This window comes from Neofelis nebulosa (assembly GCF_028018385.1).
Source record: "Neofelis nebulosa isolate mNeoNeb1 chromosome Y unlocalized genomic scaffold, mNeoNeb1.pri SUPER_Y_unloc_1, whole genome shotgun sequence".
Classification (NCBI taxonomy): domain Eukaryota; kingdom Metazoa; phylum Chordata; class Mammalia; order Carnivora; family Felidae; genus Neofelis; species Neofelis nebulosa.
This window is the reverse complement of record NW_026691917.1, coordinates 1761413-1777743: the sequence shown is the minus strand read 5'-3', so window position 1 is coordinate 1777743 and position 16331 is coordinate 1761413. Positions and strand designations below refer to the sequence as shown.

General features: G+C 54.9%; 2 protein-coding genes across 2 annotated transcripts; both read left to right on the top strand.

Annotated features, from left to right (window-relative positions):
* The first annotated feature begins 4416 nt into the window (after positions 1 to 4416).
* On the top strand, positions 4417 to 8976 carry LOC131503584 (testis-specific Y-encoded-like protein 5). The gene is made up of 7 exons (XM_058715041.1): positions 4417 to 4808; positions 4845 to 5622; positions 6315 to 6392; positions 6537 to 6648; positions 6741 to 6886; positions 6980 to 7163; positions 8801 to 8976. The coding sequence occupies exons 1-7, from the start codon at positions 4417 to 4419 to the stop codon at positions 8974 to 8976; spliced, it is 1866 nt and encodes a 621-aa protein (XP_058571024.1).
* A 3442-nt stretch (positions 8977 to 12418) lies between these two features.
* On the top strand, positions 12419 to 15231 carry LOC131503561 (testis-specific Y-encoded protein 1-like). The gene is made up of 5 exons (XM_058715010.1): positions 12419 to 13181; positions 14422 to 14499; positions 14656 to 14767; positions 14894 to 15039; positions 15145 to 15231. Exons 1-5 carry the CDS (start codon positions 12498 to 12500, stop codon positions 15214 to 15216), a joined length of 1092 nt encoding a protein of 363 aa, XP_058570993.1. The 5' UTR covers positions 12419 to 12497; the 3' UTR covers positions 15217 to 15231.
* The last annotated feature ends 1100 nt before the right edge of the window (positions 15232 to 16331 follow it).

The following is a 16331-nucleotide window of genomic DNA, read 5'->3' as shown; positions in this document are numbered from 1 at the left end:
GAAACTGGCAAAATACGAGTATAAAGAGAAAATTCTGAAATCAGCTAGGGTTACACAGGCTGTGACTTACAAAGGGAGACCCATAAAACTGGTGGTAGACTTATGTACTGAAACTTGGCAGGCCAGGAAGGAATGACAGGAAATCTTCAATGTAATGAACAGAAAAAAAATTGCCCCTGAGAATCCTTTATCCAGCAAGCCTGTCATTCAGAATAGAAGGAGAGATAAAAGACTTCCCAAACAAACAAAAGCTGAAGGAGTTCATCACCACTAAACCAGCCCTACAAGAGAGCCTAAGGGGGATTCTGTGAGAGAAATGTTGCAAGGACCACAAAGTACCAGACACAGCACTACAGGCATGAAACCTACAGACATCACAATGACTCCAAACCCATATCTTTCTATAATAAACACTGAATGTAATAGGACTAAATCCTCTGACCAAAAGACATAGAGTATCAGAATGGATTAAAAAAACAAACAAACAAACAAACAAACAAACATCTATTTGCTGTCTACAAAAGACTCATTTGAGGCCTGAGGACACCCTCAGACTGAAAGTGAGGGTATGGAGAACTGTCTATCATGCTACTGGAAGTCAAAAGAAAGCTGGAGTAGCCACACTTATATCAGACAAACTAGACTTTAAATCAATGGCTGTACCAAGAGATGAAGAAGGGCGTTATATAATAATTACAGCGTGTATCCATCAGGAAGAGCTAACAATTACAAATGTCTATGTGCCGAATACCGGAGCCATCAAAGATATAAAACAATGAATCACAAACCTAAGCAATCTTAGTGATAAGAATGTGGTAATTGCAGGGGACTTTAATACTCCACTTACAACAATGGATAGATCATCTAGACACAGGATCAATAAGGAAACAAGGGCCCTGAATGATACATTGGATCAGATGGACTTGACAGATATATTTAGAACTCTGCCTTCCAAAGCAACAGAATATAGTCTCTTCTCGAGCGCACATGGAACATTCTCCCAGATAGATCCCATACTGGGTCACAAAACAGCCCTTAATAAGTATAAAAGACTTGAGATCATACCAAGCACACTTTCAGACCACAAGGCTATGAAACTTGACATCAACCACAGGAAAAGTCTGGAAAACCGCCCAAAGCATGGAGGTTAAAGAACACCCAACTAAAGAATGAATCGGTCAACCAGGCAATTAGAGAAGGAATTAAAAAATATATGGAAATAAATGAAAATGAAAATACAACAATCCAAACCCTTTGGATGCAGCAAACAAAGGCAGTCCTGAGAAGAAAAAAACATGGCTACCGAGGCCTATCTGAAGAAACAAGACGAAATCCCGAATACAAAAAGCTAACAGCACGCCTAAAGGAAGTAGAAGCAGCACAGCAAAGACACCCCAAACCCAGCAGGAGAAGAGAAATAATAAAGACCAGAGCAGAAATAAACAGTATAGAATCTCAAAAAACTGTAGGGCACATCAATGCAACCAAGAGTTGGTTTTTGAAAAAAATAAACAAATTGATAAGGCTCTAGCCAGGCTTCTCAAAGAGAAAAGGGAGATGACTCAAATAGATACAATCATGAATGAAAATGGAATTATTACAACCAATCCCTCAGAAATACAAGCCATTATCAGGGAATACTATGAAAAATTCTATGCCAACAAACTGGACAACCTGGAAGAAATGGACGTTTTCCTAAGCACCCACACACTTGCCAAACTCAAACAGGAAGAAATTGAAAGGACCCATAGCCAGCAAAGAAGTGGAATCAGTGATCAAAAGTCTCCCAACCAATAAGAGTCCAGGACCAGATGGCTTCCCCGGGGGATTCTACCAGACATTGAAAGCAGGGATAATACCTATCCTTCTCAAGCTTTTCCAAAAAATAGAAAGGGAAGGAAACCTTCCAGACTCATTCTCTGAAGCCAGCGTTACTTTGATTCCTAAACCAGACAGAGACCAAGCAAAAAAGAGAGAACTACAGGCCAATATCCCCGATGAATACGGATGCAAAAATTGTCAACAAGATACTAGCAACTCAAATTTGACAGCATCGAAAAAGAATTATTCACCGTGATCACGTGGGGTTCATTCCTGGGCTGCAGAGCTGGTTCAACATTCGCAAATCAATCAATGTGATACATCACATTAATAAAAGAAAAGATAAGAACCATATGGTCCTGTCAATCGATGCAGAAAAAAGCATTTGACAAAATACAGCATCCTTTCTTAATAAAAGCCCTCAGAAAAGTCGGCATAGAAGGAACATACTTAAACATCATAAAAGCCATTTATTAAAATCCCACAGCTAATATCATCTTCAGTGGGGAAAGAGGGCATTCAAGGGTCCTGGAATCACAGCCACACCCCTTCTCTCAGTCCCAGATACTGACACTCATTCATAAATGAACACACACACACACACACACACACACACACACACACACACCACGTACAAACACACTTCCCCCTGTGGCTATCTCCAGTTGTGACTTACTCTCCTTCCTCTGCCTCCTTCGGTATCCCTCTGGTCTCTGTCTGTCTCTTTGTCTCTGTGATCATTTTCTTTTCGGAACGCTTCCTCCCACCCCACCTCCGTCTCTCTTTCTCTTTCTCTGTCCAGTCCTTGTACCGTATGAGTTCATCTGGGCTCCCGTGTGCCGTGCATGTCCATATGGACATAGTAGGCTGCTGACGGCACAGGGCTTCAGGGGAACACGCAAAGAAACACACAAGTAACAGGGGTCAGAGCACATCCAGACCTCCCAAGCCGTGACTGCCTCCAGGCAGCCCACACAAGCTGGGTATACATGTGAACCGTGAAAGGTCAGTCCCTTGGCCCTTGCCCTGTAGGTTGCAGCCAGCTGGGAGATACTGAAACCCAAGACACTCCCCAGGGTTGAGAGGGGCTGAGGTGAGCGCAGGGGCCGATAGGCTGGGAACCTAGTCGTGGCTGGTGTTTCTCCACCTGCCACGTTCCAGTTTTGTTGGTACTGGAAGGTTGGTATCAGTTGTGGCTCTCTTTCCTTGGCATGTCAATGCAAGCTTCCTTGACCCAATGGAGATACTGAATGTGCCCTAGTTTTCAGCCAGCTTTGGGCCCCAGGACAAAGGCATGTGCTGTGTGAGGGGGGAAAGCAAGTGTGAGTCGTGGGAAGGAGCTAGCCTCGCGAGCGGGATGTGGCAGAGGGCACGTGTGAGTGCAGAGGTCCACTAGAGTGTCTGTGAGTGTATCGTGGCTGGCGCCTTTGAGTACTTTTGCGTGAGACCTGGCGTTTGCGCTGGCAGCGTGTGCGTGTCTGTGTCCACGTGCCGCGTGGCCGTGCATCTTTGTGCCTGAGTGAGTGTGTGTAGGCCGTTGGGGAGCAAAGGAAAGAGACTGGGGGCTTTCCTGATTTGGTGCGTACCGGGGTGGTTCAAGTGCCAAAGTTCAGAGAGTGCCATCCCTTTGCTCCTGGGATCGCGCATGATAGGCAGCCTCCCCTAGGGTGGTGTCCTCTCCATGTCACACACCTCTTGTCACCGAGTGACAAGAGTTTTCCCTAGCGGGAACAGTGTTCCCTAGCGGGTGCACTGCTAGCCTGCTGTCATGACATACGTGTCTTCTTGGAGTAGGGATGGACGTAGGGCGTATGCAAAGGAGGCAGACCAGATGCAAACCAGGGTGCAGACAGCGGGCGCACAGCTGGAATGCGTCTCACGGACAGCTACGCTGACCCGCTCAGTGGATTTGCCAGACTATGGGCACGATGACCAAAGGTGGGGGTGTAAACGTGAAAAGCGTGGAGGTCCCCCTTTTCCCGTGTGTGTAGATAGCCTCGTGCCCAGGCCGTACGGGACGCCGAGGGGGGGAATGTGAAAGTCCCCTTCTCATTGACAGAGGCCAAACAGGGCACACAGAGGCCTAAGTTGCAGGCCCCTGGAGGCGCCGCACTGCCGAAGCCCGGGGCTCACTGTGTGCCGTGACACGCTCGCAGCAGATTCCCACCGCCCTGAAAGGTGGGGCCGCCGACGCCACGCCCACTGCCGTCCTCATGATTGGTCCTGGAGCCTGGCTGGGAGTCTGGGCGTGGTTTGCAACGCCCTCAGCTTCAAAGCCGCATGCGCACTTCTCTCAGCGCAAAGGCCTCTGCAGCAGCATCACCACAGCGACAGCCACCGCCGTGGCTTCCTGGGTACAGCGCCTGTGCGCATGCGCCCCCTGGGCCCTTGGTCCACGGCAGAAGGCGGGAGGGCGTTGTCAGCCGTTGTCGTCAGGGCTCCACTGACTGGGTGTGGTGAGAGAGGCCCGTGCTTTCACCTCCTGCCGCTTCGTTTGAATCTGCCCCACCTGCGGTCCTGGGCCAGCTCCACATGGCGAAGGATGTAGTGTCTGGAAAATGTGGCAGTGCCCCGTAAACTGCGGTCGCGTTCGTCATGGAAGGCGGTAGTCAAGAGACCGGGGCTCGAGGGCATACAGTATTCCTGGACGCGACTGAGGCGCCACACGACGACGCTGTCGGGGCCAGAATGCCCCGAAGTGCGCAAGAACATCCGGTCCGACGTGAGACAGAGGTGTCCGGCCGAAGGGAGGATTTGAAGCTGCTGGTGGACAACATAATATCGGTGGCGGAGCTGTTGGGCCTGGTGGAGGAGGGAGTTGAGGCGGCGGCCACAGAAACACACGTTCTTGCAGACGAGAAGGATGACGAGAGGAAGCATGAGGAAGACGGGGGACAGGCGGGGGAGCAGGATAATTATGTAGAGGAGGAACAGGAGGAGGAAGAGGAGGTGGAGGATAAGGACCAAGAAGAGGGGGAGGAGGAGGAGCGGGAGGAGGACGAGGAGGAATGGGAGGAGGAGGACGACGGGGATGAGGATGAGGATGAGGAAGGTGATTTTCAAGAGGAGGAGGAGTGGGAGGAGGATGACGATGAGGATGAGGATGAGGATGTGGAAGATGATTTTCATGAGGAGGAGGACGACGAGGAGGAGCAGGATCATAAGAGAAGTAGGAGGAGGAGAAGTAGGAGGAGGAACAGGAACAGAAGGATTAGGAGTAAGAGGAGAAGGAGGGGGAAGAAGGTCAAAAGCCGACGATCAGGGGGAGGAGGAGCAGGGGCAGCAGCAGCAGCAGCAGGAGCAGCAGGAGGCCTTACAAAAGGAGCAGAAAGAGAAGGGGGAGGATCAGGAGCAGAGAGATTAGGAGGAGGATGGGGAAGAGTTAAGGGAAGTTGCGGAGCAGGAAGGGGGGGAGCAGGGGCAACAGGATTTACAAGAAGAGCTGCAGGAGGAAGAGGCAAAGCTGGGAAAGGAGGAGAAGGAAGAGATGGAGCTGGGGCACGAAGAGCAGGAGCTGAGGAGCAGGAGAAGGAGGAACCAAAGTGGAAGGAGCAAGGTGGCTGGTGCCTGGCGAACGCACGGGAGCTGCAGGTGAAGCAGGAGGAAGAGACGCAGATGAGTGCAAGCCTACATCCTTTCCTGTCCTTGCTCGAGGCTCTTCAGACGGAGGTGCAGCCCTTGAATACACATGCCAGCCGGGAGGACTCTCAACTCAAACCCAGCATATGGCAGAGGCGGCAGCGTCATCTGCAACAGAGAAGTGCCCTTATCCAGGGCATCCGTGGTTTCTGGGCCAAGGCTGTATCCTTCCTGCTGCTGGTGGAGGGTCCAGAGGGGGCTGGGCTTGCGCAAGAGGAAGGAAAGGGAGGTGACATTTAGAGGAACCCAGGACAGGGACTGGAGCTAAGCCGCGCTCCAGTGGCCGGGAACGTGCAAACGTGATCCCATCCGGCGGTCCTGGCTCTGCAATGAGTGTGGGAGGAGGGCAGTGCCGGGGTGGGGGAGGCATGTGTGCTTTACGTCGCACCTGGCACGGAAACAGCGCTGGGAGAGTGGGGAGTGGCGGTGGAGGTCCAGGCCAGGACGGGGAAATGACCGAGGGCTTCTTCCCACACAAAGCCGCGTGGGGGCACGTTTCTGGGTCCCGCTCAGCATCTTGCTGCGGGGAAGGCGATGTGAATGCCCACTGGTCGGCGCGAGACCGGATGTGTGCTGTCTGGCTGTGTGGAAGTAAGCGTCCTCAGTGTCCTCATGAGCACACAAGGCTAGGCGTGGTTGCGGGCGTCTGGGCATGCACAGCCTCCTGTGCGTGTCTAGCAGAGCCCTGCGCGATCCTGAGACCCCGTGGGCCTGGACGCAGCCTGTGGGGAGGGCTTGAGACCCTGGGGGAGGACGTCAGTCCCGGGGGGAGGACGCCTGGATGCTGTCCACACGTGTTCTCTGCTTCGAGCTCTCTCATGCCCAGCACCTGAAGGCTCTTTGACCTGCAGCAGTTTGTGAACCACCCTCAGATGTCAGCCCTGATTAGTAAGCCCGATGAAAGCATGCTTCGCCACATGACCAATTTGAAGGTCGGCCTGGGAGTGGGAGGTGGTGTGGGGGGCTGGCCGTGTGGGGAGGGGAGGTGGTGGGGAGAAGTGACGTGTTCCTTCCTCAGGGGAGGGAGGGTGTCCTGGAAGAAGATTTCACATTTCTGCCCCACTGTACCACGGCAGGTGGAGGAACACAAGTTTCCCAGGGAATGCCGGAAGATCCTGCTGTTTTTTGGCAAGAACTCCTACTTCCAGAACGAAGTCGTTACGAAGGAGTATGTCCTAGGCCTTGCTGGTAAGTGTCCGCTGACTGCGTGGGCGGCAGTGGGTGGAGGGTTGAATGTGATTGGTTCTCTGGCGCCTTCTCACATACTCGTCTTCCTGCAGGGCATAGGGCGTCTCATTCCAGTCCCATCCAGTGGTACCCAAGGTACAGACAGGAGGCCTACAGACGCAGGCATGACAACAGCAGCCTCAACTTCTTCAACTGGTTCTCTGACCACAGCTTTGCCGGCTCTAGCAGGATTGCTGAGGTGGGGCCCTGTAACAAGGAAGGGAGGTGATTTTCATGGGTTCCCGCACTGCGTGGGATAGCTACCTGAGGCCTGGCCTGTCTCCCCTACCAGATAATCATAGAGGATCTTTGGCCCAATCCCCTGCCGTATTTCAAGATGAAGGAGGCCCCAGGAGAGAGAACTGAGAGGGAAAGACGTGAGCAGCCAAGGGTGTGGGCACTGAAATATGTGCCGTGGGGTCCGTGGCACAATTCTCTTCTGCATGGAGGCACCGAGACTCACAGTGGCACAGGAGGTGACACCAGGTCAAAAGGGCATCGGCCTCAGACAGGGAGTCTTAAGAAGTAACGTCTCAAAGAGGCTTTGCCCCTTTCGGGAGCCTGACGGGGGGAAGGGGGCTAGACAACAAGAATGAGCAAAGCGGGACAACCAAAGCTGGCTCATCAGATAGCATGGTGACAACTGTCATTCCCGGACCATGAACCCCACCGTCAGGCCTCATACCACCATCCCACATGTTGTCTGGCTTCGGGAGCCCCTTGTCAGCTTTGGCACAGCTTATCACACCCTCCCATTCTACTTTCCGTTTGGAAACATTCAAGCAACCTTAATCAGGGCCAAGATAAGACTCTCACCTGTCCTGTGTGTGTGTGTGTGTGTGTGTGTGTGTGTGTGTGTGTGTGTGTGTCTCTGTGTGTACCCATATATCCCAGGGATATGCACGATCTTGAGAAGAGTATGAAGGAGCATCGTACTTCATCGACCCCAGTGGAAAACCTTCCGATGCTCACCGATGGTCCACAAGATTCTCCTCCCCACGAAATGAGGACAAGGGTGGTGGTGACACGTGGCGCAGGGCGGGGGTCCAATACATTTGAAGAAATATAGAATGGGAGATAAACAGCATGAAGTGTTTGTGTGTGTCTTCCTCTCAGGTACGCTCTGGGGCGTGTCCATGTATACATGCGGCTGTCCAGGGGTGTAAGTGTTCTGTGCCTGCACATTGGAGTTCCAAGGAAGGGCGGGACGTAGGACATTGTCCGTAGGGTTGGGTCACACATTGGGATTGCATGTGAGGTCAGCAAGATTGAAGCAATGGGGACTTGAGTGAGGGAGGCCAGGGCACAAACCTGAGAGAAAGGCCAGTGCCCAGGTTCATATCTTTCCTGTGAAAATGAGGAAATTCAAGGAAATGGAGATGCCAGCACAGGCCAGGGAGGTCCAATATTCAGGGTTTGGGCATGTCCATGATGGTGCCCCCAGAATCCCGCACGGGGACACCCTCAGTCATGTTGACTGAACCGCCACACAGGGAGGAATTCCCAGGGTTGATTACCCTCTGGTTTTCAGACGTCTCCCAATGCAGACTGTCTTGTGGACAAGGTCAGGATCTCAGGACCAGCCATACATATTTGAGGGATTGTGAGCAGGTTGTAGGATTGGTGTCCAGGGGAGGGAACTGAGGGACCAGAGGGAGAGTGGGTGGGTAAGACTGATGAAGTTCTGCTTCAGGCACGGTTGACAGGGACAACGTACACACTGCAGAGAAAACAGCCCACTACAGACTCACACAACTCCAAAATCACAGGCAACTTTTCTGGTTCCACTTCCTGAAGCTGAGCCTCCCAAACACCGCTTCACTTATTCTCACACACAAACACACACACACACACACACACACACACACACACACACACACACACAAAGACTCTTGAAGGAGTCCTAGTACTGATGCCCTTGTGTGAACTTCGCTGTTTCTGAAATGACCTCAGGTTACAAATGGGTGGCCGAGATTGCAAGCGAACAGAGGGGAGGGTCGTGGGGAGGTGGGGCTCTTACAGGGCACGAACACGTCATCCTCTCCCGTGTGCCCTCTGCCCTCTCATCATCAGCCGTGATGAGTCGGGTGATGCTCTTCCTCTGTGTCCACAGGCTTAAGCCCTGTGTCCAACACGCCATGTGAGACTTGTGAGAAGACTCCCAAGTGCAAACACCAGCAGGCGCTCAGGGTGGTCGCCTCGTCCCAGGCAGCCTGTGTTCCTTTGCCTGAGTGCCAGGACAAAGGCTGCCGCAGCCACATAGGGAACGATGGACTTGTGAGGCCTTAGCATTCTGTGCATAGGTGCCAGGCAGGCCTGGAACTTAGAAAGGACTGGGACGAGCCTCACCTGCAAAGACGTGAGTGCTGGGGTACTCCTTACACAGCAGATGGCTGCTTGCCAGAGATGTCTGTACTAGGGATGGGGCAAAAGCTCCACCGTGCTAGCAGTGCAGTAGACAGAGTTCAGCCTTGTCCATCGCAGGCTCTTCTGTATCCCCAAGTAACACGGCCCCCAGCCCTGTCAGTCTCAGCGTGCCTGAGACTGACATCCCGACACTAATATTCCTGTCTCCCAAGCTGCCCAAGCCCCCCAGGATCCCCACTGCACAGCTCTGCAGTACAAGAGCCTTCTCTGCAGTGGCTCTATTCCAGAGAAGGCGAGGGCAGTCCCAATGCATGGAGGCCTCTTGTCCCTCTCAGTATGCAGACAACATGGTCAGCAGCGTGTCAGCAGGCTGTGGAGTTGAGGATCTGTGCAACCAAGCCTCACCTCTTCCAGGGCGGAAGCTGTCGCACTCTCTAGAAGGGAAGGCAGGTCTTTCTCTCGCTGCTGTCTGCACACTGCCTGGAGAAGCACGTCTTCTCAGCTGCTTGATGTGTAAATGTCGGGGTACCCTGGAAAAGCTCCCTGTGGTGACCCGAGTCTTTGGGTGTGAACATCCAAAGAAAGTATGGCCCAGGATTCTGCAGTGGGAATACGGCCTCAGTGGTCATGAGGCTGGACCCTTTGGGGCATCTTTCTGCACAAGCAGGCCGTTACTTGATAGGTCTTGCCGAGCAGGAACACTTTACGGGACAGGTGAACACAGGGTCCCCCACATGTTAATATCTCCAGCCAATACCTCCTCAGGGGCCAGGGTGACGTTTCCGCCCGGCCTGTCCCAAAGACAAGGTACGGACAAGGTGTGGGTGTGGAATGCACTCACGGCCCCCAGAGCCAAACCCTCAAGTGTGGACACTTGAGGTCCGTGGTTAGAGGCCTGGGTGCTCTGTGTCCGAGGGATTACAGCCCTCATGCTGCACACCCGGCAGCCCCGGGTGTCCTCCCGTATCCGCAGCACTCCCCGGGGAGCCCTAGGGTCCAGGAGCTGCTAAACCCCTGCACAACTGTATCTGCTGCCCAGCGGCCTCTTCCACCCCAACATCAGCGTGTGTGGGCTCCAGAGTGCTGTCCCTCGAGAGAGGACACCCTCAGCAATTCAAGAGCCTTCTGACTTCCATGTCTCTGAACCACACGTGTCTCTCATTGGTCTGTCGGGATCATCATGTTGTTCTCTGTGCACAGGAAATGTCTTGCATTGCCTGTGCTCCTCTGTCTCCCTGAGTGAGCCCTGGCGTGTCTGTGTCTTTTCCTGGCTTTGCCTGTGCTGACAGCTCTCTGGTGATGCCTCCTTGTCTGGCCTAAGTGGGCACAGCTGTACCTGTGTAACCGCCTTCGTGTCTGCACACCTGTGTGTTGTGTCAGCTGTGGCTCTGGTGGCCTGTCTTGTCTTTGGTGTATGCTTCTGCGCTTGAGTGTGTTTCCCTCTGAATTCAACCCCTTTCTTCCACTGACAGATCCAATTGCTGTCCTGCTGTCAGGTGGAGGGGCTTCTGTGCGTTCTGTTATGTGTTCCAGGAGCCAGAAATCCCTCCGTGCCTGAAGGACCTTCGTCAGAGGATTGGCCATGCACTCACCGCCAGCCAGTTAATGTCCCCAAATGCAGCTGCCTTGCTGTGAGCATGCAGTCACACCTCTATTTTCTGTCCCTCTGTTTTCAAACCCTTTGCACCTGAGGGGCTCAAACGTCACTGGCCTGCACCTTGCACATGCAGGCGTAAATTGTGAAAAGCGGTCCAGCAACGTTTTCCCACTTACTCTTTTGCCATGTGGCATGTTCCTGGCTGGAAGAGACTTTCCCCTGCCAGTGTGTGTCTCGCTTCCGTGTGCCTCCTGTGTGTTCTGGTCCCTAATTTGTCCATTACGTCCTACCTGGGAGTCTGATTCATGTTTGCGGGAACGAGGCTGACCCCTGTGACTGCTGGGTTCTGAGCTTATTTAGTCCACCAGGACTAGTGCGTGACTGAGGGACACAACGGGCAGTGACGGATGTGCTCGTATCCTTCACGTGCAAGCGCTCCGTCCAGCCACCTTCACTGGGACATTTCTTAGCGACCCCTCTTTGTTTGTGGTGAGAGCCCTTGCCTCTGAGGAATCTGACGAGGTGGTGAAGCATTGCTTACGGCTGCCCTGTGCAAGTTAGATCTCCAGAACTCATGCACACGGCAGGACTGCATCTTCACACCCGAGGCCCGACACCTCCTCATCGCACCCTCCCCTGATTAACACCACTCTGCTCTCTGTTGGACTGCATGCCTTTAACTCCTTTAGTCTCCTCAGGAATCCATCAGACAGGGCTCACCACCACTGTGCTTCTGTCAGGGGCTGGCTTCTTTCAGTGAGCCCAGTGCTTTCTGCACGGATGCTCAATGCACCCACGGAAGGGTGAGCCACACTAAGCCCGGCGGCGAACCCTGTGGCCCTACGTTTCCCACCTATGTGCTTGGTGGCAGAGGTGCACAAGGAGCCCGCCTGCATGCGTGTCCCAGGTCCTCCACAGGGTAGATATCCTCCAAGGTTAGATATCCGGACCGGAGCAAACTGCTAAATCCTTCTACCCATCTCCCTGGCACTCTGTACGGAGACCAGTAGGGCACCAGTGGCAGATGGGGCTCTGGGGGTTGTTCTTTGCTCTGAATTGCAGTGCAGTGAGTTCTACTGAGCTGCATTCTTGCAAGGACATGGTGGTGGGGTGGGTCTAGTGTGGGTGTCACTGGTTCTGGGTGGGCACCCACCTTACCGCTGACCTCATGCTGACGGCCGAGGAGGAGAAACCGTGCAGACGGCCATGTGGCTCCGGTAGGCGTGACACCTAAGGACTTCTCCAGGCTTTGCCCAGCTTCATGAAAAAGGGGCAAGGGACGGAGCATGCAGTGGCTCACGGCTTGGACGTTCCTGTGCTGAATGCTCTGGTGCCCGTAGTGAGGCCTCTGGGGAAAGGGTGTACAAGCGACCACAGACCGTGTGATACTGGGGACCTCGCAAGTCAGGCCTGGAAGTTGACAGCGCTGAAGAGGACATGCGGCAAAACGGGGGTCACGCTGGCGGCTGGGCACTTGCTCCAGAGCCCGGACCGGCCGCTGGCGCGCGCTTGCTGGCGACCAGCACCCTGTCTTGCTGTCTTGCAACTGATTGCTCTGTGAACCTGGCCAGCGGGCCTGACCTGCCCTGGAACCACTGCGCTCCCAGGCCGCATGCGCACACTCTTCACTGCCTCTGTCTCGGCCCCTCCTCCACAGCAGCCACAGCCAATGCGGAGTCCTCAAATCCCACAGCCTGTGCGCCTGCGCCCAACTTGGGCGGGCGGCAGCGAGAGGCAGCAGGGAGCTAACAGCCTTGAGGCCCAGGCTCCCTCCACCTGCTGCCACTTACTTCCCTGTCCTTGTCCTGAGGCTGCCCTAGCTACACTGGGGCCGTGGCCGAGTGTCATGGCCAGCGTGTCGCAGTCCGGAAAAAGCGGAGATTCCCGTCGACCCTGGGCCCTGATCGTCCCGGATGAGAAAGGTCGAGAGTCCCGGACCCGCGGGAATGCAGGGGCGCTGGAGGGCGTGGGCTGGCCGCAGTCCCCAGGTTCAGGGGCGGCAAGCGCCCATCGTGTGCAGGAAGCCCAGGCCGGGTGTGAGATACAAGTGGCAAGCCCAGCGGAGGAATTGGTGCTGATATTGGATGATGGAATGGTGGCCGCTGAGGTGGTGATTGGGGTGGAGGAAGAGGACGGGGAGGCGACTGAGGAAGAGGTGGCTGGAGAGGAGAATTCTGAGGAAGCCAAGCCAGAAGCAGAGGACATGCACGAGGAGGAGGAGGTGGAAGTTGAGAGACAGCAGCAGGAGGAGATTCAGGAGCAAGAGGAGAAGCGCGAGGCAGATGCAGAGGCGGAGGAGGGGCCCCAGCTCTCACAGGAGCTGCAGCAGCGAGAGCCAGCGCTGCGTCCTGCCTCAGCCCAGGACCCGCTGGCAGCACTGGAGCGTCTTCAGCTGGAGATCAGCGCTGGGAATGCCCAGGATTCCAGGGCCTTACGGCGGCTGAAGCGCAGGATTCTTCGGAGGCAGATTTCTCACCTGGATCACAGAAGGGCCGTCATCAAGCACATCCCTGGCTTCTGGGCCCAGGCGGTATCCTTCCTTGTGCTGGTGGGTGATGGCGGGGGCTGTTGTGCAGGAGGGCTGGGCACTGAGAGCAGGGTGCCTCAGGGCGATGGCCCCCAGGGAGGAGAGCTGGGGAATGGTCCCTGGCCCTGGGTTGGTGTGGTCTGGGATCCAGTGTAAGGCCTTGCACAGGGGCGGTTGTTGGGCACGGGGGGACCCGGGGACTTGGAGCTGCTTCCTCTTGGTCTCCGCCAACGTTGGCCTGCAGGCTGCTGTCAAACATTATTTGCGGACGCGAGTCATGTGTCCCCATGCTACCAGAGCTAGGGTAGCACAAAGCAGCCTTCACTCAGAGCAGATAAAGCAAAGCAATATTTCGCTGCAAAATGGGAGAGTTACACAGGCCGCACACCCACCTTCACATTCACAGGCTCTGCACGGTTTCTTAGCAGTTCCGTCGAAAGAGAGCATTTCAGAAACACACTCATGGCCTTTAGTGGAACCACGCCACGCCCCTTTGCCAGACAGTAGGACGACTCAGACCCACTCCGAACGGGGTACAAGCTGCCTGCACAGACCCTGACATACACACACACACACACACACACACACACACACACACGCATACACACACACACACACACACACAGGATTCTCTCCTGGTATCTCCACCCCTGCTTCCCTCTCTGTCCTCAGGCTCCGGCTGGGTCCCACCCATGTCTTTCTCTCTGGACAGGCTGTGTCACTGTGTCTATTTCTTTTCCTTCCTCGGCCCTCCTCGTCCGTGCTTCTCGATCTCTTTCTCCCTCCCACACCCTCTGCTTACATCGTAAGTGTGCAGTCGGGTTCCTGTAAGCCATGTTATTCCATCTGGACTCAGAAGGCTGGTGACAACATAGGTCTTCATGGGAATATGCCAAGAAACCCAGCCGTGAGGAGGGGTCAGAGCACAGGCCGACATCCCAAGCTATGATGGGCTGCTGGCAGCCCACACAGGTCAGATATAGGAAGGAACTGTGAGGAGTGCAGGCAGTGGAGTCTCTCCCTGCTGTGTGCAGACAGCGTGGGAGGTACAGGAAGCCAACGGACTGCCCAGTGTCGATGGGGTCTGATGCATTTGCAGAGGCTGAGGAGTGTGGGGACTAGTGTTTCCTGGTGTTTCTGCACATGCCATGATCCCGTCCCTTGCTCTTAGCCTGGGAGGGTTGGAGGGGGGCTGTGTCTGTTTCCACAGCATCTGAAGGCACAGCTCCTTGACACAGCACAGATTCTGAATCACCCCCAGTTGTCGGCCATGATCGGTGCCCAGGACAAAGACGTGCTCAGCTACGTGGTCGACTTGGAGGTCAGACCGGGGAGGCTGTGGTTGGGGGCCGTCCCGTCGGGTGTGGGATTTGGGCAGGAGAGGGTGAGGCAAAGGTGCTCACCCTCACAGCCAGGCAAGTAGCTCGGGACCCCGAGGGAGGACACTTGCCCCCTCCTGTCCCATTGCTCACGGCAGGTGGAAGAAGTGGGCCATCCCAAGTACCGCTGCAGAGTGATGTTTTTCTTTGGGGACAACCCGTACTTCTGGAACCCAGTGATTATTAAGGAGTATCAGCTTAGCTTTGCTGGTAGAGTGTGGGTCCCATGATGGTGCGGGGCAGGGGGATGATGAGCATGAATCAGGGGCAGGAGGGAGGGGGAGGTGGGTGGGGAGGAGGCCATCAGGTTGCTCCTCAAATCCTCTCTTCCTGCAGGCTACAGGGCATCGCGTTCCACTCCAGTCCAGTGGTTCTGGGATTATGAACGTGGAGCTCCCAGTCGCAGGCATGACCCCACCAGGCTTAACTTGTTGAACTGGCTGTGTGAGCACAGCTGCCCAGGGACGAACAGGATTGCCGAGGTGGGGCCCCTGAGGCCTTCGTCAGCAGTGGGGATGTGGGTGGCCCTGGGCCAGAGAGGTGAGTGGGCTATGCCCAATGTGGCGGCGGCCTGTGTCCCCTACCAGATCATCATCGAGGACCTGTGGCCCAATCCCCTGCAGTACTACCTGAGGGAGGAAGGGACCAGAAGACAGTGATCTGACATGCTCACGTATCGGTGAGAACCCCAGTATGCAGTGTGTTGACACGTGTGTTTCATGGGCAAGGGAACGTGGGCCAGACATTGGCTTGGAAATGGAAGGTCCGCCGAGACAGGGACACAGGTAGCATGGGGAGAGGGTGGGAGGATGACAGGGGACCTGCACAGACTCAGCTGCAAACACACAGAGGGTCGAAGCCTGCAAACCAAATGCAGTTGTGCTGTGGGCTGGGGCTTTGGAGAGCAACTCAGGACGAGCAATGCTTCTCCACCACAAATGCTCCCCGTGGATGTCCGCCCTCTCCCGGACTTCCCCCTGCTCCTTCAGTCTGGATTTGCCTGCCAGTCTTTGGGTCAGGAGCTGACGTGTCCCCAGACGCCACTGTGGTGAGAATCTCGCACTTCCTTCCATGTGCCCCACCACGCCATGTCCTCGCGCAACCTCACAGCCATTCTTAGAACTGGTCCAAGGCCATTGGGGGCTGGAAATGAATCCCTGGGTGAGAAAGCAAGGGGGATCGCAAAAGGGCGAGGCACAAGAGTGACACCAGCTGGGATGTATTTGCAAATATCCTGTGTCACTCTTGGTTTCTGTTGCGTGGCGTTGCGTGTGTGTGCGTGTACGCAAATGTGTCTCTGTGTGCCCACATGTGTCAGGGGCTCTGCATCTGTGTGGGCGTGAATGGCGCAGAGCTCCTATGTTTGCCCATGCAGCAACAGGGAGGACGCGACCAGCGGTGGAAGAGATGGGTGGATGAGTCTCCTGTCTTCTATGAGCCCTGGAGAGAACTAAGGAAGAAATCACGTTTGGCAGCCTTGAAGAGTTTCCACGATGTTTATGTGGAGACATATAGGAAGCTAAAAACCCTTCTGTTTTTGTGTATGTGTTTGTGTGTGTTTATGGGGTACGCAAGGAGGCACGACGAGGACGGGACCTGAGTGTGACTGTCCTAGCCACTGCCCGGGTGATCCTGTGCATGCAGGAGAGGTGCAGTACTGGTGTGGGGCAGGTGTTGCCATGTGCACAGAGGCCTGCCTTCTTGGGCAGGCAGAGCCTGGAAGGAGGAGGAGGAAGAGACAGACCTGTTATTTGGAGACTTGTTGTATAGGCCA

Bases quoted from the DNA above. Each gene is read 5' to 3' on its own strand.
- LOC131503584 (XM_058715041.1), top strand. From the start codon at position 4,417: ATGGAAGGCGGTAGTCAAGAGACCGGGGCTCGAGGGCATACAGTATTC. The intron at 5,623-6,314 runs GTATCCTTCCTG...GACCTGCAGCAG, and splicing joins GTGGTTTCTGGGCCAAGGCT to TTTGTGAACCACCCTCAGAT. The intron at 6,649-6,740 runs GTAAGTGTCCGC...GTCTTCCTGCAG, and splicing joins GTATGTCCTAGGCCTTGCTG to GGCATAGGGCGTCTCATTCC.
- LOC131503561 (XM_058715010.1), top strand. From the start codon at position 12,498: ATGGCCAGCGTGTCGCAGTCCGGAAAAAGCGGAGATTCCCGTCGACCC. The intron at 13,182-14,421 runs GTATCCTTCCTT...GACACAGCACAG, and splicing joins CTGGCTTCTGGGCCCAGGCG to ATTCTGAATCACCCCCAGTT. The intron at 14,500-14,655 runs GTCAGACCGGGG...TGCTCACGGCAG, and splicing joins GCTACGTGGTCGACTTGGAG to GTGGAAGAAGTGGGCCATCC.